Source organism: Canis aureus, chromosome X (assembly GCF_053574225.1).
Source record: "Canis aureus isolate CA01 chromosome X, VMU_Caureus_v.1.0, whole genome shotgun sequence".
In the NCBI taxonomy this organism is placed as follows: Eukaryota; Metazoa; Chordata; class Mammalia; order Carnivora; family Canidae; genus Canis; species Canis aureus.
In genome coordinates, this window is record NC_135649.1 from 80,026,138 (window position 1) to 80,051,046 (window position 24,909).

At 37.0% G+C, this 24,909-nt stretch overlaps 1 protein-coding gene across 8 annotated transcripts in view; it reads right to left on the minus strand.

Moving 5' to 3' along the window:
- MAGED1 (MAGE family member D1) overlaps positions 1-24,909 on the minus strand; it is a 63,330-nt gene that overhangs the window by 17,093 nt on the left and 21,328 nt on the right. For 5 of the 8 annotated variants that reach the window (XM_077888731.1, XM_077888735.1, XM_077888734.1 and 2 more), the window contains one exon: positions 21,311-21,398. In XM_077888731.1, the coding sequence (XP_077744857.1) occupies positions 21,311-21,374 (64 nt within the window). In that variant the 5' untranslated portion in view covers positions 21,375-21,398. Of the gene's footprint in view, positions 1-21,283; positions 21,399-24,909 lie in introns of those variants that run through there. The other 3 variants (XM_077888729.1, XM_077888730.1, XM_077888728.1) reach the window with 2 other exon arrangements.

Below are 24,909 nucleotides of genomic sequence, written 5' to 3' on the forward strand. Positions count from 1 at the left end.
TGGAGGAAGGACATCCTTCTCATTCCAAACCCCTCTAGTTTTCCTATCTCATCTAAGACAGGGTCACAGAGAGGGGGACTACACAAGAAGAAATATCTGTAAAGGTCACAGGCCCACTAAAACTCTGAGATTTAATTGCAATCTTACAAAACACTCTCTTTTCTCCCATACCATACCACCACACCAACAGGGGCTCCAGTATATTAACAGTGGGTTACAGCTGAATGAACTTCAAAACAAAGACTCTCTAAGGAAGAAGACTTAAGGAAGCCTAAAGTCAAGAGAGGAAACAAAATCAAGGATGCTGAAAGAATATGGAGCCTTTGGCACCTAATGCTAATGGAAACTTTAAACAAAGCCCAGTCCTAACAATATTAACATAAATCTTCACACTAGAGACCAATCTATCTATTACCTAGTATATCATGTCCAGCTTTCAACAAAAAATTAGAAGGCACACCAAAAAGCAAGAAGAAAAAGTCTGAAGAGACAAAGGAAACATAAAACTCAAATATGACAGAGTGTTGGACTTATCAGATGGGGAATTCAACACACTGTAATTAATATGTTAAAGGACCTAATGAGAAAAGCAAACAACATGCAAGAATAGATATGGGTAAAATAAGCAGAGTGATGGAAATTCTAAGAATCAAAAGGAAATGCTAGAAAAAAATCCTAACAAATGAAGAATGCCTTTGGTGACTCATTAGTAGACTAGACATAGCTGAAGAAAGCTGGAAGGTAGATTAAGAGAGACTTTCTAAACTGAAAGGTAAACAGGAAAAATAATTTTTTAAAAAGGAACATTTAAGAACTGTGGGAAAATTTCAAAATATGCAGCATATGCATAACTGGAACACAGAGGGAGAAGAATGAAGTGGAAGAAATATTGCAAATAATAGTGGCTAAGAATTTTCCAGAATTAACAAAGACAACAAAGTACAGATCCAGGAAGCTCAAAGAACATCAAACAGGTAAATATTAAAAGATTTACACTGAGGCACATTAATACTCAAAGAGAATTAATGCATAAGACCAAAGACAAAGAAAAAATCTTGAGGGGCACCTGGGCGGCTCAGTGCTTGAGCGTCTGCCTTTGGCTCAGGTCATGATCCCGGGGTCCTGGGATCGAGTCCCACATCAGGCTCCCCACAGGGAACCTGCTTCTCCCTCTGCCTTCGTCTCTGCCTCTGTGTCTCTCATGAATAAATAAAATATTTTTTTAAAAAAAGAGAAAATCTTGAAAGAAGCTAGATGAAAAAAGTTTCTCATTTATAATGGAACATGGTTAAGAACTAAAAGCTTCTCATCAGAAACCATGCAAGCAAGAAGAGAGTGGAGTGAAATATTTAAAACATTAAAGAAAAAAACCCACTGACCTACATTTCTATATCTAGCAAAGTATCCTTTAAAAGTGGAAGAGAAATACTTTCTCAGACAAACAAAAACAAGGAATTCATCACCTTTAGATCTATCCTACAAGAAATGTTAAAAGATTTTCTTGGAGCAGAAGGAAAACAATATATAGCAGAAACTTGTAATTACATAAAAACAGGAGCATTGGAGAGGGGACAAATGAAGCTTTCCTTCAAAGAGGAAATCAAAACTGCAATGATAGGGGAGCCTGGGTGGCAGTTGAGCATCTGCCTTCAACTCAGGGCGTGATCCCAGAGTCCCGGGATCGAGTCCTGCATTGGGCTCCTCGCAGGGAGCCTGCCTCTCCCTCTGCCTATGTCTCTGTCCCTCTCTCTGTGTCTCTCATGAATAAATAAAATCTTTTTTAGAAAACTGCAATTATAGATAATTTGGCGTGCTTTAATCAAAGGAAATTTATGCGATACATTTCTCCATTATTGCATGCACCACATAAGAGAAACATTTCAAACATAAACATATATCAAAAATAAAAGAATGCAATAAATTATGGCATACAATAAACAAATGATGTATTAATATCAGACATAGTACTTTAAGGCAAAACATTTTAGATGAAAAAGTTCGCGGCATAATATAAATAATACACAAATCATAATTTAACAGATATGCATGAAGAAATACTAAAACCAAAATCATAGAGGAGTTAATGATAGAATAATCATGCAAAATAATGGGTCCTTCTTGAAATTTCTACATAGGTTCTATACATTGAGACCCAAACATAAAACATTATGGTGCTTCCTACTGGGTATCTACCCAAAAAATATAAAAACACTAATTTAAAGGGATATACGCTTATTGCAGCACTATTTACAATAGCCAAATTATGGAAGCAGCCCAAGCAATCCACTGACAGATGAATGGATAAAGATGTGATGTATATATACAGTGGAATATTAAGCCATAACAAAGAACGAATGGAGCTAGAGGGTATAATGCTAAGCAAAATAAGTCAGAGGAAGACAATACAATATGAATCCATTCATATGTGCAATTTAAGAAACAAAACCAACAAGTAAAGGAAAAAGAGAAAGAGAGAGAGAAACCAAGAAACAGACTACAGAAAGCAATTGATGGCTACCAGAGGGGAAGTGGGTGTGTGTGTGAAATAGGTGACAAGGATTAAAGGTGACACTTAATCATGATGAGCACTGAGTTGTGTATAGAATTGCTGAATCAGGGGCATCTGGGTGGCTCAGTGGTTGAGCATCTGCCTTTGGCTCAGGTAGTGATCCCAGGGTCCTAGGATCAAGTACCACATTAGGATGTCCATAGGGAGCCTGCTTCTCCCTCTGCCTATGTCTCTGCCTCTCTGTGTGTCTCTCATGAATACATAAATCATAAAAAAACTTTAGAAATTGCTGAATCACTGTATTGTACACCTGAAACTAATATTATACTGTATGTTAACTATACTGGAATTTAAAAACTTAAAAAATTTAATAAAAACATTATGTTGCCTCAAAATGAGCACTACAGAATTCTTAAATCCTTCTTCTGTGTTTTTGGGTAGAAGTTAACTTGATTTATATATGTGCAAGTATTTTAAAAGAAATTTTAAAGTATGCCTACTAAATGCTATGCATTGTGTAAGTCCTGGGGAAACAATGATGAGAAAAAACACATTTATTACCTGTTTTCAAGGACTACTGGATTTCAGTCAAATATGAACAAAACTTAGTCCAGTTAGACCTGCACAATTTTGAGATATTTTTATTGAGTTTGTGATGCCAATTTGCACCATAAGAGAAGGCAAAGTGACCTCCCAAGATTATATCAAATGATCTTGGCATAAACTTAAATAGGTTACATCTTCCTTCACATTGAACAATTTCTTATTCCCTTCCAATTGATTCCTCACTCCCATCACCACAGCAATTAACATTTCATTTAGGGAGAAGGTTATCAGAAGAAACAAGAGGAGGAAGCCTGCAAGTAGAACCTCTATGCAGTTTGAGGGTGTTTGTTTGATATCTCATCAGATAATTGTACCACATGGGCTTTTGGTATCTTATGACTTGGAGACCTGTCATTTGCACTGGAAAATTCACAGGTATATGTGAATGTAAATGTTCTTAGATACCTGGGATATGATTTAGCTCCACAGGTGTCCTCAATGTTTAGCATCAATATAAAACTTATAAACCACCTAATTTGAGAATCATGAAGCATTAACAACTATAACGGATATAGAGCTGGACTTAAGTCATCACATACTTGAGCTTAAGGCATTTTCTGATTTCATTTAATGACACAAGAATCATCTGAAAAACACTGAAAAGATGGTCCATACCAACTCCAACATTGCACATACACCCCCACATGCACAATGATACATACACTGCATCTGAAATTTTTAGAACATAATGTTATATAATAATTATTCTGATAAAACATTTTCCAAGATATTAAAAAGCCTTTGCAAACTTCTTTATAATTATATAATATCCCATTATATAAATTTATCTACTCAACTAATTAACAAAGGTGTAGTTTCCATTTATTTTTGTTCATCAGATTATCATTGTGGTGATTTTTCCCCACAAAGCTCTGTGCATATCTCCAATTACTTCCTTATGATATATTATTAGAAATAGAATTACTAGGTCAAGGGGGTATGAACCATTTTAAGGCTGTTATTCAATACCAAAATGCTTTCCAGAAAGTTTTTACAACACTAGTAATATAGAAGAGTTCTCATGTACCCTTGATCATATTAAGTATTTGCTTTAAAAATATTAGTCTGGTTAAACAAAATATTTAATTGATTTAAATTGTATTCATTTTGTGATTAATGAAGGGGAACACACTTTCAGTGTTTTTTAGTCATTTCTACTTCTGTGAGAGTTTTTTAAACATTAAGGATATTAACTTTATGTCTATCATATTCATTGCAAATACATTTTTTTTGGTTTGTGGCTTGAATAAATAAATAAATAAATATAAATAAATAAATAAATAAAACCTTAAAAAGAAAAGAAAAGAAAAGAAATAATAGCAATCAATCTTGCTCGTGAATTCTTGATCTAGGATAACCTGCAAACTATTACTTTCTTTTCCACTGTCATTTCCTCCATTTTTTAGAAAAACACTAGGGGTGTCCTTACCCATTCAAAACCCAAGTAAATATTCATTTTTATGGAAAGTAATTCAGAAATGCATACTTATGCCTAAAATAATCTATGCTTTCTCAGTAATTTACCTATGAAGACTTTGTTCTTAGCTGGAAATCAAAATATCTAAATTATTCTGATGTTTAAACAATGACAGAAACTTCTTTTATAGCATGAAGAAAACACAATACAAATTTAGCAGAATATTGAATGCGACTTTTAATATTGCCTCAAAATTTTAGTTAAAGCCACATAGCTTTAAAAAAAAAAAGACACCAAGTATCTCCCTATCCTAAAGGGAGCCACCAAGGAGTTCTGAACAACACATTCTTACAAGACTTAGTCAGAATAGCAGACTAGTCACCCTACTGATACATATTTTATCCCTTCTCTGACCAAATGTACTTAAGAGACCAGGAAAAATGAGAGAATTCACAGTGTTATAAGTCCTTGTCTTATAAGGAGTGGTCTCCCTCCTTTGTCAAGGCCATGAGAGGAGAGATCCAAAGAATCACTTATAGAGTTTGGGGAAGCCTGCATAGGATAAGAATAGAGGGAAGTATTTTAACACATTTTGGATATTTAATAGTTTCTCTCCAGATTGAAATTTCTGATGGTTACTCAAGTTTGACTCACTCCTAAAGGCTTTTCAACATAGACTGCATTCCTATGGCTTCTCTTCACTCTGTATTCAACTATACCAAATTAACATTTGAACTCTGGCTGAAAGATCCATGATCATTACATTTATAGGGTTTATCTCTACTGATGAATTTTCTGATGTTAACAAAATCAGAAGCCTGGCTAAAGGCTCTTTAATGCTCTTTAGATGTGTTTTCTCACCATCATAACCTTCTTGGTGACCTGTAATCTCTGAAATTGGGTAAAGTTAAGATCCTGTGACCCACACCATAGGCTGCCTATCCTATGTATGGGTTCATCCTCATGTAGGACAGTGTCTGAGATTAGAGCACGATTATTCCAACATTTACTATAGTCTTGGAAGCTCCCTGGTTGGGAGCCAATCCTGTATCTATCCCAAGCCTTAAACATCTATCCTTTGAAGGGACGTTAATCTGTCTCTTTAACTTTATACTCAAGTATAAAGATTTACCCTTGATATATGTGGTCATGTCCCCTGTGATCCAAAAATCTTCAAACCCCTGATGTTGAATATGTTTCTCATTTTGTTCAGACTCTTCCTTCTCATCTTGATAACAAAAATTTTAGAAGTACAACTGTCACTTATTATCTGATACTTGGCAGTACTAAGGAAACCAACAAGCTCAAAGGAGAAGAGAGGAGAAGGAGAAAAAAGGAAGAGAAAAAAGGAAAACTAAAAAGGAAAGGATTATCTAACAAGTCTCCACTATATAGCTTCTTAAGAGGCAAGCCAGGGACTGGATTTACCCTCCAATCTGAAAAAAAGAAAAACACTACAAAAAAGGACAAACACATGAAATCATTGTTTCTAAGACATTAGACACTAGGCAGTAAAAAACCGTGATCCCTGAGAGATTGGGAGGGGGCAGGGGAATGAGGTGAGCTTTAACAATTTGGATGTTTCCAGCTCATAGTGCAATGAAGGAGAATGCAGTCAGAGCCCAGAGGTTTTCCTTCGTTGAGGTGACAGATGACATCAGAAAGACCAAAGCAGCTAGAGGTCGGAGAACAGAATACCAAGAAGCAGAGAACTGCACTTAAGCAGAATTTTGAAAAATTTTGAAAGATGCCATAAAGTATTTGGCAGAATACTGATCAGTTAATGCATAAAAGTAAATTACCCAAAGCTGGAGAAAGAACCACTTGAAAAGATTAGAGGGAACAAGTGTCAAAAGCTCAAACAGGTCTGGGGGATCATGCCTCTTCCCGCCTGTTCCTACCATTCACAGCAGAAAAACTCTTTAATTCATGAGGCATGGGCTATTCAGATGGGACTTGCCTCAGTAGTCTGGGATAATTAGTTTTATGGAAAACATTGCTGTGGTCCTGCCTAAAATCTTAAAAGCAAAACTCAAAAAAGATTTAATTGCTTCCAAATAACTGCATCTCATAGTAAGTGTCAAGAAGATGTATAATAATACAAAGATATCTAGCACCAAAAGGCAAAAAATTTACCAAAATTTCACCAAAATGTAAAGTTCAAAAGGTAAAGTTCGTAATGCCTGGCATTCAAAAATGATAATAATAGTAATAACCAGGCATGCAAGGCAGCAGAAAAATGTGAGGGGGTAAACATCGATCAATCCAAACTGACCCACAACTTTCATATGTGTTATATTTCGTAGACAAGCTCATTTAAAAAGTTACTATAACTGGGGTGCCTGGATGGCTCAGTCAGTTAAGAATCCACTCTTGATTTCAGCAGTTCAGGTCATAATCTCAGGGTGGTGAGACTGAGCCTTGCCTCAGGCTCTACCACACTGGCCTGCTTAAATTAATCTTTCTCTCCCCCTGCCCCTCCCTCTACTCCCTACAAGTGCTCTCTGTCGCTCTCCCTAAAAAAAGTTACTATAACTGTGTTCCTTATGTGCAAAAACCTAGAAGAATTGTCATATTAAGTAGAGAAATGAGACATTATTAGTAAGGTACAAATCATGTCTAGTAATAAAAATCATAATATTTGAAATGAATTTACTGGATGGAATTAACTAGTAAATAAATTAGTGAACTTAAGACATAACAGCAAATATTCTAAATGAAATAAAATTAAAATACAAAAATAAACAGCACATTAAGTGCTTTTTGTTCATGCCATTTCCTCTTCTGGGAATACTCTTCCCCCATCCCAACCATCCATCCATCCTTCAACCAATCAATTCTGAATCTACATGAGAGACTTCTAACTCTGGGAAATGAACAAGGGGTAGTGGAAGGGGAAGTGGAAGGGGGGATGGGGTGACTGGGTGACAGGCACTGAGGGGGGCACTTGACGGGATGAGCACTGGGTGTTACATGTTGGCAAATCGAACTCCAATAAAATATATATATAAATTCTGAACCTACCTACCTTCTGGTCTCAGTTCAATTGTCACTTCCTCCTTCATTGGCCTTCCAGAGTAGGTCAAACTCTCTTTAAACTATAACACTTATTACAATGTCAATCTCACAAATATTTGGGTCTGTGATCGTCTGTCTTAAATTAGAAGACAGTAGCTCCATGAGGGCAGAGAAAACATGTTTATTTTTGTTTGCCCTGGTATCTCCAGCATCTTGAACTATGCCAGTCTTATAGTACTCCTGTACGCTGAATCCTACCTATATCTGTTACCTCTGGGATTTTGATCTTTTAATTATACCCTCTCTCTCATATCTGCAACCACTCTTTCCTGGCTATATCCTACCTAGCATCCCTTCTTTCTTATTAAATAAACCTCAACTTTTATTATAGGTGACAACGTTCTCAGCTGTAAACTTACATTTCCCTGACCCCCTTGCAGACAGTGGTAGCCATATGTGTCAGTTCTGTTCAATGGATGTAAGTGGAAATTGTTGGGTAAGATCTTGGGGAAAGCTCTGTATAAAGGAGACTACTTCTACTGACAAGGTATTTTGTTCTCTCCTCTTCCCTACCTTCCTACCTGAGACAGACATGATGGATAAAGTTGTATAAGGCATCCTGCAACCACGAGGCACCTGAAAGATGGGAACCACATGCTAAAGATCATGAATCAAAAAAGTATGTGTATGTGAGGGGCCTGAGACATTGATAAAATCATGGAGGTCCTGGACCTCAATCCGTTGGATTTTAGATAAGATAAAGACACTCCCTAATCATGTTAAACAACTCATTTTCAGATTTGTTAACATGAAAAATTTCTCCTGCATGTACACAGTCTTTAACAGACTATCTCATTCACAGATGATTCCCTCTATGACTTACAATGTCTATGATTTATGACTTATGATCTCTACACACTGTCCCAATTCTCCAAACTATCCCACTAGCATGCACACTATCTCTATTACTCCCATTTCTGCACATACATTGTTCTATCCTGTACTATTGTACACACAATGTCCATACAGTACCATGACTCACTGTCAAATACAACTAGTTCTAATCAACACATACCACTGCCACCCCGTCACACCTATAATCACTCAATCCCTAGACTATCAGTGTCTAACACATTCACAATCACACAGTTCACAACCCCACTATAAAACCTTCATCATCTTCCAAAACTTTCTCACATGCTAATGCCATCTCCCTATTATATACACTCACAACCAATACCTACATCGCCTCTATTATCACATACATAATTTTCCTGTTCCTCACTGACACCTGATACTCTGCATTTTCCCATATGCTTCATTCAACAACCCCCCTCAGGCATTCATGATATCCACACTCCAAATTATCATAAAACTTTTCCATTCCCCCTTATCACACATACTCACTGCATCTGTCTGCTCCCGAAAGTAAATATACTTCTCATTTCCCCCAGCATGACACATATACAAACACTAACCCTATCACTTCCACTATGAATCTATCTTCTATCATTACTTAAACTTTCCCCATTACACCATCTACGTCCTCCTATGACCACTTGAAATATCCCTCCACATTTTTACACACAACAATCCCACTTTCTCATTGTGTCCTTTAACACTACTCTCTCCTTTCTCACTCTCTCACACAACCATACACATGCACACGCACAGTTCTCATCTTCCACAGTATGACATACTTCCCGTCCTTAACTACCATTATCACATACATTCTGATGTTGTCCTGTCACTATCATTCACATTGCCCCCCTTCATTTTCAGTGATTTCAGACCATTCTCCCCCATCATTCACATTGATCCCAATGTCATGATTATCACATATATCTTGCTTGCCCATATCACTCCCACTATCCCACTGTCACTCAATACTCTCCCCATCTCTGCAAACACATGGCCCAAATCATCCACAATTTTACACATGGTGCCCATCCCCTGAAGTCCCATTTCCTTTTCTCCCTTCCTTTTCTTCTCCCTACCTATATGTACACACTTTCCCTACATGCGGATACTACATGAACCCAGATAATACAGAGAAACTTCTCACCCAAAGCCTCATTTCAAAGCTCTAGTAAGTAGAGGTACATATCACACTCAAAAGGTACAATATTTAATGTTCCCACTTGGTAAATAGTTGTGAATGGATTCCTTTTGATATATTTGCCTTCAAGAAGCATTTCTTCATGTTTTGTTACAGTATTTAGATGAGGTTTTTAAACATTTCACTAATGTGTCTTTAATTATGATCTATGCAGTTAAGCTATTTGCACTATACTTAAGTCTTCCTAAAATATCCTAATAGCTTGTTTCACTACAGCAAAATTGTGATATTTTTGGTCCTGAAGAGACAGAGAGCTTCAAGCAAATGGCAATACTGAATATATCACTGAGATGTTAGAGGGAACACTTAATCTTTACTTCTCATGTTTCCATGCAGAAGAACTTCAAGTAGACTAGCACTCCTGCTTTTCTGCCCACTGGAGGATGAATGAGTTATAAGACTAGTATGTTTGAGAGACATACCTGAGTGTGCTTGGCTCACGCCCTTGCTCTCTGCTTTTCTCCCAGGGGTCTGTATGCTTATAGAAAACATGCATTCTGACTATCTCTTTGCCATGCAATAGGGGCCTACTTTTGGCCTGGAGTCTCTTGGCTTTCAGCATTGTGTGTAACTGCCTAGATACGTCTACCTAATTCTGGGGCCCAGCATGAGGAAGTTCACACCAAAACCACCTTCTCCAACCATCCTTATTATTAATGAAGATATTTTGATCTCCATCTTTCTGATTCCTTGGTTCTGAACCTAGGCAGGGAAGACAAGTGTTATTTATTGGTTGGTTGCTTACAATTCCCACACCACTGAAATCATGGAAATTCTTTATTGGCTTTATCCATGTTTTAACACAGAGAAGTCTCTAAGTGAAGTCTGTTTTTGATTAGCACTTAAGACAAACATTTGGCAACAACTAAGATTAGGTCTAAACAAGAAAAGTGAATGTCCACCATCCCTAGACTCTCAGTTCCTCTGGCTTGGGGAGTCCAAAATCTGAAGGAGTAGAGTTACCATTGTACAGTAGGTACTACTTAATCAGAATGGTGGGGAGCAGGCACCAACCAGATCTATCTTCCCTGGCCATACTGTTAAGTCCTAGGAGGGCAAAACCAAAAGAGCTCTGTCATGGGATGGGGTGGCAAACCTTATATGGAGTATCAGAAAGGGGCTTAGCCATTCATCCAGATGTATGGAAGCCTTGTTCTCTTCTCAAAATAAATAAATCCTAAAAAAAAAAAAAAAAAAAAAAAAAAAAAAAAACAAGGGGCACCTGGGTGGCTCAATGGGTTGAGCGTCTGCCTTTGGCTCAGGTCACGATCTTGGGGTCTTGGAATTGAGCCTTGGCATCAGGCTCTCTGCTCAGAGGGAGTCTGCTTCTCCCTCTCCCTCTGTGTTTTTGCTCACCGTCTCTCAAATAAATAAAATCTTTTTTTTTAAAGAAAGATCAATAAGAATCATTTCTTAAAAAGTAAGAAACCTTTTAATACAAAACTAGAATTTAGTCTCATAGGATGTGCTTGTTAACAACAAATTCTCTGAAAATTTAGATCTAACAGTCATTTTAGTTTTCATTCTTTTTGCTAGTTAGCTTCATGCTAGTTTTTGAACCTTTGCATACAAATTTAAATACTGTGTTTGTCTGCTGTCCATGAAAGAACACCATTTCAGAGTACAATTTGTGTCCAAGGTTACTAGGCCCAAATATTGGAATTTTCAGTTCTACCCTGGGACAATCAGTGTTGTGAAGAAATGCCAACTGTTCTCTAGAAATACAGCAGTGTAAGGATTAGAATTCATATGTGACCTCTTTTGCAAAGGAACACTTTTCATACTCACACATAGTTGGTGTTCTAGAGGTACTGACCCAAATACACCTTTTCCTATTTACATCAGGGCTTAAAAAGTGATCATTCATAAAAACAAACATATAAACAAAAGTATGTCTCAACAAAATGAAATAAAAACTGTTGGATAAGATATGTGAAAACCTGACTAAAAAGTAATAACAACACCTAAGAAAAGTCAAGTACAGCACACACATATCAAAAATTTTCTGGAAACTCAAAGCTTTAAAACATTCCAATTAAATAATAAAATGAAAATGATGGGTCACTAATGAGCTCTGAGTTACTGGACTAGAAAATGAAATGCAAGATTTATATCAAAGCACTGAAATAATAATAAGAATTACTATTATTATAAAGTAATAGAGTCAGTGAGGGACAAGATACTTAGGGACCTACCAGGTGACTATGGGTGGGTAGATATAAAGGAGAAAAGAGACATGGAGAAGAAAGGCCATATTAAATAAATGACAGAAGAAAATTTCTCTCAGCTATAGAAAGGGCCCTCAGAGTTCCAGACAAGATTGATTTATTTATCCATTCACCCATCCATTTATTAATTTATACTTCATACAGTCATCTTATCAATACATTTAATAAGGATCTATTATGTGTCTGGCACTCTTCTAGACACTTGAGATATATCAGTGAGCAAAAGAGACAAAAAAAAAATCCCTGCTTTCATGGAGCTTACATTCTAAGACACACTTTAGGCATACCCTGATCAAATTCCTGAACTCAAAAAATAAAGAAAACATCCTATAAGCTTACAGATAGAAAGGAAAAATTGCCTAAATTGGAAAAAGTACACTACACACACACAGGATTCTCATCAGTAACACCAAACTTCATGATATCATTCACTAATTTTCCCAGAAATGGCTTTATTAAATTCTCAGGGAAGGTGAAGTCAGTCTGACCCAGAACCTGTTTTCCTGGAAGACCTTAACAAGGGCAATAGTACCCATTCCTCATTCAACTAGATTTCCACTTGCTTTTCAATTTTTTTTAAACTAAATAACATGCTGTATATAGTATCACCTAGTAATACATATAGGTGATAAAACTGTAAGAAGACCAAGGTGAGGGCACCCCGGGTGGCTCAGCGGTTTAGCGCCACCTTCGGCCCGGGGCGCGATCCTGAAGACCCGAGATCAAGTACCCCATCGGGCTCCCTGCATGGAGCCTGCTTCTGCCTCTGCCTGTGTCTCTGCCTCTCTCTCTCTCTCCTCTCTGTGTATTCTCATGAATAAATAAATAAAATCTTTAAAAAAAAAGAAGGAGAAGACCAAGGTGATTATTAATACATAGACTACTGCTATCCCTAGGTGGAAGTAGACAGGACTGAGACCAGAAAAGGACACGTGGGGAGGGTGGACACTAAGGTACTACTAATGTTCTATTACTTGTCCTGGCTAGTGGGTTTACTGGCGTCACTTTATTTATATTATTTTAAATGTAAATAGCAATTCGTTCAACAAATAAGTGCCTATCATATATCAGGAATTATTATTATTATTCAGGCACTGGGGACACAGAAATAAGACAAATAAAAATCACTGTCTTTATGGAGCTCACAAATTATAAAAATAAATAATAAAAATTTCTAGAGCCTAAGTACAAGAACATACAAACTGAAGGGGTCTACCAAGTGTCCAGCACAATAGATGCAATATCTACATATGATCATGAAATTTCTAAATATCAGTTATAAAATGGAAATTCTAAAAGCTTCCAGGAATCAGGAATGGAAATAGTCCAGACTGAAGCAGAACAGAAGGCCCTAGAAAGGGGATTTCCAGAAAAAAATTTGTTTGGATAATCTGACTTGTGTTGAAATAAAAAAGACATGATAGATCTGATGGAAAAGATAGGAATATATTAAAAATATGAAGATGAAAAGCAATTATTAACTCTAGAAATGACAAAAATGTATACAAGAGAAATGTAATCACAATTAATCACTTGTATCTTTAGTGTACAGTGTTTGCACAATTATGACATAAACATTATCATTAACCAAAATATATGCTACAACGATGTTAAAGAGGTGGAGAAGAAAAGTGGAAGAGAAAAAGAGTTTAATCTTCATCTACTATAACAGGCAATCAACAGTTAATATCTGAAATAATGCAAGAAATATTATAGGCATTTTTTATAAATTTATTTTTTATTGGTGTTCAATTTGCTAACATACAACACCCAGTACTCATCCCGTTATATAGGCATATTTTAATTGCACTTCATTTTATTGAGCTTCATGGATAGTTGCATTTTTTTTTTTTTTTTTTACAAACTGAAGATTTGTGGCAACTCTGCATCAAGCAAGTCAATTGGTACCAATTTTCCAACAGGATTTGCTCACTTTGTGTCTCTGTGCAACGTTTTGGTAATTCTTGCAAGATTTCAAGTTTTTTTTAGTATTATTATATTTACTATGGTGATCTGTGATCACTGATTACAACTCGCCAAAAGCTGAGATGATAGGATGGTCAGCATTTTTTAGCCATAAAGTATTTTCCAATTAAGGTCTGTAAATTGTTTTTGTAGACCTAATGTTATTGAATACCTAATGGACTACAGTATAGTATAAACATAACTTTTACATGCATTGAGAAACCATAAATATTTTACTCATTTTATTCTATGTCTGGAACTGAACCTGCAGCACCTCCAATATGGCTATGCTGGTATAGCCATATTGTTTAGCATGAACTGAGATAAAAACCAAAACAAATAGCCAATATATTTCAAAGCTGGCTACTTCGGGTATTTAAGCCTGGTGAGTGGGAAAAGATGAAGGTAAATACTACTATTTTTGTTACTATTTGGTTTTTAAGCCATATATAGGTCTTACATTAATACAGAATATATATTATACTATTATACATATAATAAAAACAAAAATATATTTTCGTTGTAAAGGGAGCCATTTAATTATAAAGGAAAGGGATGTGATGAGAACTGGGATTTACTGAAATTAATGTGGCCAACAGTACAGATCAAAAGAGGTGGGGAAGATATAAAGAGAGAAACTGAAGGGCCTCCAATGTTTGCTTCTTAATTCTTTTACAACTCTTTGAGGGGTGGGGATGTTCCAAATCGCTCTTAAATTGTGCAAAGAGGAGTTTTACACTTGAGAAGTAACTGCCAAAGGACCCAGTAGTCCCAGTCTTACATGAAGAGTGGGGCTGAGAATTATAGGTCCAAATCAGTTAGGGACAGGAGAGACGGGAGACTGAACACAGGAAAGAGATTTATTCTGGGAAAGAAACTCAGACCACCACAAGAGGGCACAACTTGAATGCACAAGTTCCTCTGGTTCCCCTCCTACCTTCCCTGCAGCTCTTTTTCAGCTTGCTTTGCCCTCCCTCCATTACAATGCCTGTGTTTCTGGGATTCTGCTATGCTCTCTGGCCCTGCCTTTTTCTCCCTCACTCCACACACTCCCCTGGAGAAATCTCATTCATACCTTAAAACCACCACCTCTATCCCTGATGACTTCCAAATCTATCCATAATCTTACTTCATGGCAGCAGAATAAATTCCTGCCTGCCTACTGGATAATTCCTCTTGGACACTCTGAAGGTACCTGAGATTTTGCATGCTCAAAATTGAAACTCATCATTTCTAGCCCCCCAACTCAAATCTGTTCCTCGTTCTAAATTCTCCAGCTCATGGAATGGCACTTTTTTTTTTTTTTAAGATTTTACTTATTTGAGCAAGAGAGAGCATGTGCACACAAGCAAGGGGAGGGGGGCAGAGAGGGAGGGAGAAGCTGAGAGCAGGGAGCCAGATGTGGGGCTCAATCCCAGGACCCTAGGATCATGGACCTGAGCCAAAGGCAGATGCTTAATCAATTCAGCCACCCAGGCAGCCCTCATAGTATGGCTTTTATGTCTTCTCAACCACCTAAGGCAGAAAGAAAATGGAAGATCATCCTAGATTCCTTCTTCTCCATTGCCCCGCTCCCATATCCAGTCAGTGACTGAGTTCTTTTTTTTTTAAGATTTTATTTATTCATGAGCGATACAGAAAGAGAGGCAGAGACATAGGCAGAGGGAGAAGTATGCAGCCCATGGGGAACCCGATGCGGGACTCGATCCCAGGACCCCAGGACCATGCCCTGAGCTGAAGGCAGACTCATCCACTGAGCCACCCAGGCATCCCAGTGATCATAGTTTCTCACATTTGTATTCTCATTTCATTCCCATTGCTTTAACTCAGGCTTCAACATCTCTTCTCTTCTGTAATAGCCTCTGAATTAGTCTTCCTATACCCAGTTCTATCTTTTCCAGTTTACCCATTTTATTCTCATCCACTGGATAGTTCTAAAATACAAATCTGATTCTGTTAATCTATTGATCAAAATTTCCAAATATCTCTCCACTGTTCTTAGTATAGCATTCAAGGTTCTCCCTGATCTAACCCACTGTCTCCTTTTCATTACATCCTCTCTCATTCTCTATGTTCCAACTACACTTAGCTTCTTAAAGGGACCATAAACATACTATAAACAGAGATATTTCATATAAATCTCTGCTCATACCACCACTGCTTGGACTAACTCTCTTCTATTCCTCAGCCCCAGCAGTTAACACTGATAGCATCTACATACCTTTCAATATTTAAGCATTAATTTCTTTCTGGAACCCTCTCCCACCCACTGGAATTAACTATTTCCTCCTTTATGTCTCTAATGTATTCTATATGTATTTTTTATCAAACATGTGTGATATTCTACTGTGTATATTTGTTTACCTGTCTCTTCTACTAATATCAGCTCCTCTGGGAGCAGAAGCATATTATTAACATCTCTACTCAAAGCATCTATCACAGTGCTTGGCACAGAGAAGATGCTTAACAAATGTTTCTGAATAAGTAAGAGTCATCATGAAGATGTAATATATGAGGCCAGTCTGACACCAATCTCACATCCATGGCAGACATCAGTAATCAACCCCAATATAGTGCCCTGGACCTCAGAGTCATTCTCAAGACAGCATACCATGAAAATCTACTTCAATCAGTTGGAATTGGCATGAGATATACAATTCTCTTCTTGGAGTGCAGGGCACCACAATGATGTGCCTCAATAATTATCAGAGTTCGTCTAAGCAAATTAATATGGGATTAGGCAGAGTATCTCCTAAACCATCTTTGCAACAGTATGAATACAGCAATGGCCCATATAACAAAGGAATGTTGTAGCAAAAATTGGGTGTTGAGAGGTAAGTTCTGTCCATGTGCATCCAACATCACCCACTGAAGAGACATCTTGTCATCAAAGACAAAACCCCATATACTGTTGTTCTGATTTATACTCCAGCTTTATCAATTCATTCAGAAAAATATTCATCTCTGAGGATCAAAAATCTGATAACAAGCAAAGTACTACACCTGAGAAACCAGGAAACAGGCCTATCATACTTAGAGAAACAATGGATCAATTTATCTTATTCATTCCTTCTATATCTAGACCCCCTGGAAAAGTACAGTGGAGACTAAAAACCTCTTTCTCAAAGGAAAAACAATCTTTTGGAGCATTTTTCCCAAATACCAAAATCCATTAACGCATAAATAAAATGATGATTTATGTACAGCTCATGGAGGTATAAGACTGTTCATGACCACAAGTAACTGGCCTGGAGACTCCAGGCAAACTGGGCCGCCTGTGCAGGGAATTCATTTCTTACTGCCACAACAAACTATCACAAACTTAGTGTCTTAAAGCAGTATAAGTTTATTTTCTTACAATTCTGGCAGTCACAAATCTACAATGGGTTCGCAAGGCTACATTCCTTCTGGTAGCTCTAAGGAAGAATCCATTTCCTTGCTTTTTCTAGTTTTTAGCAAGTGCCTACACTTCTTGGTTCTTAATCATGAAAGCCAGCAGCTTAACATCTTCTTTCCTCTCTGACCTCTGCTTCTGTCCTCATTGCATCATCTATCTAGAACTCTGATCTTCTTTCCTATAAGGACCCTTGTGACTACATTGGGCCCACCCTAACAGTCCAGAATAATCTCTGCCATCTCAAAATCTTAATCATACCTGCAAAGTCCCTTCGACCATTTCAGGTAACATATCAAGTTTACATTCAGGTTCTGGGGATTAAGAGGCAAACATTTTGTGGGGCTCCCAGGTGACTCAGTCAGTTAAGCATCCAACTCCTGATTTTGGCTCAGGTCATGATCTCAGGGTCGTGAGATCGAGCCCCCGCATCAGGCTATGTGCTGGGTGTGAAGCCTGCTTGGGATTCACTCTCCCCCTTTCTCTCGGCCCCTCTACTTCCCCATCACTTGTGCATGCTCTCTCACTCTCTCTCAAAAAAAAGGGCATTTTTGGAGGTCCATTATTTAGCCTACCAAATGCAGGTGGCACAAACTGTGCATCATGTGATTCTGTAGAATATCATTCACATTACATCATAGATACTTATATTGATTATGACATTTTTCTAACAAGTAGTAATAAAGTATTTTGATAAAGAGGTACCATTTTCCAATTTACACAAAGGTACCATATGAGTTAGCAGAAGCCCCATGGTCTAAAGGGATCAATATCTCAACACAGCTGTAAAACCACAAGGGTGGAAGAATTCTGTATTATAGAGGCTTGAGGCCCTGGCAACAAAAATAATAACAAACATTCATTAAGTGCGTACTACGTGGCGGGCATTATACTAGACACTTTATATCCCTTATAATTCTTCGAATATTCACAACTGGGCATGGTATTAATATTCTGACCTAAAAATGAACAATGTGAAGCTCAGAGAGATTTGTTAATGTAATTAAGTCACATAGCTAGAAGGTGGTTAAGCTGGGAAATAAATCTAGGTATATCCAGTTCTAGAACCCAGATACTTTCTGCTATACCATGTTGCCTCCTTAGAATGAGAGGGTATAAAAATCAATTTATTATTATTTCTTATACTTTGGGTTTCTGGAAGTCACACTGATCTTTCACTGCTAGAACAATTAATATTCCTATGCAATTTCAAGTAGCAGTTCCTCTGAATACTGGGTGACAGACAAGCAACCTGTATCTATACCCATCCAAGGAGGAAAATCATAGTATATAATCTAGTTTCTCTACATCTTATGGGCTAGATTCTGTTTATTTTGGCTTGTCTAGTTATAATTCCTAAAATGACCTGGCTCTGTTCCTAAAGCTCCCAGCACATCTGTCTTCCATTTCTACTCAGAATTGGACTGCTGCTCTCCCTTATTTCCTGATGATGAAGCTGTCCAAGCTAATCCCCAAGTCTGTGTTCTCTATAGTACACCAAATTGTCTAAGCCATGAGAAGTGGTTAGGATGGACATTTGAGAACAGAATTTTGCTATTAATGAAATCTTTCCAGAGGTAATCCCCATTCAAAGAGAGTTACAGGATTAACTCTTTATAACCCTTACTTCATTTTATGAAGCCCGATGTGGAGTTTCTGGGAGTATCTACCAGATCCCAAAATTGACTTAAGGCTTCCAAAACTCATTGCACTGACGAGTGAATTCCAATTTCTGGAATGCATTTCTTAGTGACAAATAAAGGCTAACACATCTCTGAATATTTACACATTGTCATTATAAAACCATAACAATTAAATGATGTAGCATTCAAATCCTGGCTCTTCCAGTGATAGCTATGTGACCTTGGGAAAATTCTTCCATCTCATTTCATTAGTTTCTTCACATGTAAAACAAGGATGAGAGTTCCTATATTACATGATTGTTGCAACAGTTAAATGATTAAACAGACTACATAAAGTTCTTATACTGCTTGGCACATGGTAGGTGTATAATTATATGGGAAAAATGTATTTTAATCAACTTTTATTATGAATCTTTATTTTCATTTTTACTACAATCTGATTTTCTCACAAAGACCTTTCCATAGCATTACGTTAGTAAGATGCCTGTACTGTCTAATGCTGAGTAAGATTATACTTCAAATGGAAGGCTTTTCCACATTCACTGCATCTGAAAGATTCTTTTCCACTATGGACCCACTGACGTCAAATAAGACTAAATCCTACTGAAAGCAGATTCACATTTTTTACATACATAGAAGATCCTGCCTCTATGAATCATTTGATGATAGTTAAGACTTAGCCTCTAAATGAAGGCTTATTATTATGGGTACAGTTTCCCTCCACTATGAATTTACAGATGCTAAACAAGGATCTCCTCCTTCCATCTCCATTATACATTTTTTGATGTTCTATAAGGACTGATATCACCAAAATCCCTTTCCCACACTCATTACACACCATAAGGTTTCTTTGCACTACCAATTCTTTCATACTGAGTAAGGTCTGAGCGGGATCTGCAAGTCTTTCCACAAGCATTGCAAACATAGAGTTCTTCTCTATGAACTCTCTTACATTAAAAAAAAAGTATGAGTTTGTCCTGAAGTCTTTCCCATAGTCAACACATTCATAGAGTTTCTCCACTGTGCATTTTCGTATGTTGGAAAAGCTTGATTACTCACTGTAATTTCTCTCACACTGGGAAAGTTTTCCTACCCTATAAAATCTCTGGTGTTGAAAAGAGAATTAAATTCTGCCTGAAGGCCTTCCCTTGTTTTCATAGCCATATGAATTAATAAATTCTCAGGTGGGGATTCTCAGATGTCATATAAGCTGGGCATCATGACAAGAAATTTCTATATTTATTACCTTCATAGGGTTTCTCTCTACTATGAGTACTCTGAGGCATCAGCCTTCAACATCGACGAAAGGCTTTTAGACATTAATCATACATGTAGCGCTTCTACCCATTGGAAATTTTCCAGCATCTCACAAATTCTAAAACCTTTGCAGAGTTTTAGTCCTATAAACTATACCTCTGTTACCTACCCAGTTACCCCATCTCTGGGTGATGGACATTAAGGAGGGCATGTGATGTATTGAGCACTGGGTATACAAGACCGATGAATCATTGAACTCTACCTCTGAAACTAATAATATACTCTATGTTGATTAGTTGATTAATTGAATTTAAATAAAAATTTTAAAATAAATAAATAAACCATACCTCTCTGCTTTTTCTCCTACAGGTTTTCCTCATATAAAAACATCTAGCTCAGTCTTTCCTCAGTCAAGGTACTTACAGTCTTCTTCGGTAGGATTATTTTTTCTAAGTGGCGGTATTGTGCCCACAGCAGATTTCCACAGAAAAAGGAGTATATTAGATACTTCTCTGCCAAGCTTTCCTTCAGCCTTTGTCATCACATGCCAAGTCTTCTCTACAGTAGAGATTATGATGAAGCAGCCTTGGATTCTAGATCCATAACATTCTTTAGAATTTTGATTTTTTTCTGAAATTTCCCTCTTTGAAGTAGACACTATTCTTAGTCAAAATTTTATCAACTAAATGATAGACCCACATACAGAAATGGGCAAAGAACATGAGTAAACCATTCACAAAAAAGAAATGCAAACAGAAAATTAAATACACCTAGAAAAAAAAGGAACATTTTTCTGCCCCTATAGTTGTAACAATAATGATAATAATACTACAAATACTTAGTAAGCATGTACCAAACACTTCACCAAAATATATTAATTATATTTCAGATGGAAACCTTGAGAAATAGATATTATTCAAATCGTCTAGCTGAAGAAACTGATGTCAGAAAAGAGAACTGGCTTACCGAATATTTTAGAGTGAGTAAGTAAGGGAACCGAGTGTCAATTCAAGTATGTCCAGCTCCAAAGCTCCTGTGTTTTCCACCAAGTCAAGGTGCCATGGGCATTCACCAACCAAAATCCAAAACCATCCTAACACTAACAAAACAAGTTCTCAAGCTCCTACCTGTTTCATTCTCCCTTCTTTGCTCACCTAAGAGAATTTCTTCCTCGATCCCTTTGTCCTTAGATCTTTCCAAATTGAGCTGGGAATGCATTTTGGTCTTTCGAGGTGGAAAATCCTGCAGTTAAAAAGAACATAAAACTTTGTAGTTAAAGCTGGGAAACTGCCCCTAAATTCAGTTCTGAAAGGTACAGTGTAGGTGGTAGAAGAGGGTCTGTTATTTAATAGGATGTCTCGGAAACAGGCATGGATCTTCTGAAAGAGGCATAGAAATGCATGGTGCCCCAGGAACAAGAGAGAGTGCTGACTTTGAGGGAGAAAAACCTGATAGGAGAAAACAATATGACATTTACTCTCCTACATGTCCCATATTCCAGGCACAAAAAACAATGGAATCTAAAGGATGCAGTGCACTGAACTGGTTATGCACACAGGCTTCAGGGCTGGACAGAGCTGGGCTCAAAACCGGTATTACTACTTACTTGCTATATGATCTTGGGCAAGTATCTTTATTTTTCTGAGCCCTGGATGTTTCATCCATAAAGTAAAGAAAACCTACAAGGTAACGAAAAGTTCTGAGCCTAAACTTAATCTCAAAGAAAATGTAGGAAAGAGTTACAGGAAATTTTCATATTTCTGGTAATTGCCCACAAGGCTTTTTGGACAAACCCTCATGCTGAAAACAAAACAAATTTTTGACAAAAGAGAAACAACATCTACTTAAAAACAGTAAAAATAGAGGGCAATTAAAATATGGAAACAACAGGGCACAGCAGGAGAAAAGGGGAATCTAGAGTAGAGAAACAGGTATGCAGGGAGGCAATTTCTGCCCTGAGGATATCTATCCATTCCCAATAAAATTTTAACTTTCATTTTGGTTGTTTTGTAGGCAAAAGAGACAGATTAAAGTCAGATCTACACAGAGTAGGAAAACTAATAGGAGACTCTCCCTACAATAAGTAGGGATGCCAAAAGGCTACCCTCTCAGGGGGTTGAATGAATGCAAGCAGGTCATTTTGCAGTTCAGGCTAAATTACATGACTAGCCCTGGGGATCCTTGAGACGAATTAGATAAAGAGGCAAAACAGCAGGATCAGCTGATAAAAGAAAAGACGTAACACTGGGGTTAGCAAATAACAAACTGTAAGACAACAACTTTACTACAGATAAAGAAGTAAACAAACTTGAAGATATTTCCAAGCATCAGGAAACCATAATACATAATATATCACAAATCTAATCAAACTTTTGGAAGAAAAATATAGCATCTCACATGAAAAACCCAAGAGATTGCATTAATCAAGAGATTAATAATTTGTAAAAAAAATTATTAGAGTACAGTACAAAGAGACAAAAAGGTGGAAAGTACAGAGAGAGGATTCTTTAAAACTCTGAACTGCTCAAACTTCTCTCTTTCACTTAACAGGCGTCAGGGCCTTGTGAAGTGATCACACTGAATCTTATACAAGGCACAAAATATAGTGTTTCATTGATAATAAAATTCTTTTCAGCCCTTTCTCCATTTCTACAAGCAAAATTAGGCTCCAGATTCCCTTTTATTTAAAATTAACTTATGGAATCCAGAGCCTAACTTTACAAATACAAATCTTCACAATCAACAAAAAGGAAACTTACAGAGACATAAAGGTTCTGTACTCTCTTCCCTCCAGCTGTGGAGGGATAGAAACCATAGTACTTCACACTTATTTCAAATAATCTAAATTTAAAAGATGTTAAATTGAAACATTTTAACAAGAATGTCAATCTAGTTCTCTTTTACAATACGGAGACTTATCAATAATAACTTACCAACTAGTTCTATTCTTTGTTAATACAAATCTTTCCTTAGAAGTACTATTTAAAGAAAGACATTTTGTAAGGACTCCCACAACTTTAGAAATTGACAAACTATGAAAATAACCTACAAAAGAAATGTGTAATTCTAACTAGATATCTTGTTTATTAACTCATTAACCTGGTATACTAGACAGAATAATAACCTTCCCAAGATGTCCTGATCCTGTGAATATGTCACTTTACACAGCAAATGGGACTTTGCATAAGTGATCAAGGCTCTTTTATTAAATACTGTTGGAATTTCCAAATAAAGATAATTTCCTTTCTTTGATAACTTCAAAAGTATTTACATATCAAACACCACTATTTAGAGCACAAAGCCTCGGAAACACTTCAGTGAAATTGCTTTAGAAAAGAAATTCTATTTTATTTTATACAAAATGATATCAATATTTGGAGGCATAGGGCTGAAAGCGGAAAAATTACAATTATTCACAAATTACACTAACAAGCCCAAAACACTTTGTGATAATTCAGTGAGCTGTATAGTTAAGATTTACATACTTCTAAGTATGTTTTATATAAAGTTTATATAAAAATTCAACAAAACCTATAAACAACAATTGGACCTAGAGAAGCAGGTAAGCAAAGTGAATGGATCTAAAAACAGTGCACCAGAATCAAACACTCCCATACACCAGTCACAATCAGTTAAAAAATGTAATTTAAAAATACTCATGAGAGCAACAAAAACTTACAGGTCATAGAAATACCTCTAAAAGAATATGCATGACACCCTTATGGAGAAAACTATAAAACATTTTTTCAAAGGTGTTAAAGATATCTAGACAAAAGGAGGGATGAACCACTTGCATTGTTGAAAAGATGTAACAGAATCTATAAACCAATAAATACGAAGAAGTTCAAGTCAAAATCTCAATGTTTCATATAGATCATATTAAGCTTACCTTAAAATCTGTATGGAAAAGTGAAGGGTAAAAAATGTACTTTTGAGGAAGAGGAATAAGAGGCCTTTCCCTACGAAATATTAACATGCATTACAAAGCTATTGTAATTAACAATATAGTATTAGTATAGATACAGTAAAATAGACCAATAGAACAGAAAGAAAGTCTAAGGGCAGACATATACATCTATTACAACTTGGTATATGATAGGCACAGCATTATAAATCTGTGGAGAAAGAAGAGACTATGCAGTAAATAGTCCCGGAACCAATGATATATCATTCAGAAAAAAATAATAAATTCTCTACATCATACGATACACAAAAATAAATTCCAACTAGAAACTAATTGTGAAAAGAAAACTATAAAACTTATACAGAGAGGGAGGCAGGGCAAGATGGCAGAAGAATAGGGTCCCCAAGTCACCTGTCCCCACCAACTTACCTAGATAACTTTCAAATCATCCTGAAAACCTATGAATTCGGCCTGAGATTTACAGAGAGAACAGCTGGAATTCTACAGTGAGAAGAGTTCGTGCTTCTATCAAGGTAGGAAGATGAGGAAAAAATGAAATAAAAAAGCATCCTAGGGGGGAGGATCCCTCGTCAGGAGCCGAGCTAGGGCGGGATGGCGAATGCCCCCAGGACAGGAAAGGCCAGTCCGGGAGAAGCTGAAACTGTACAAATCTTCCCAGATGGAAAGGCGCTCCCAGGGAACTCGGGCAGGATCCCAGGAGGGGCAGGGATACCATCATGCTACCAGGAGCACTAACAGAGGAACTGTTCCCCGGAGGAGAGTGCACCACACACCACGGGGCAAGCTCCCGAAAGGGCTGGAATTCACGCCTGGCGAGCCTGGGAGCAA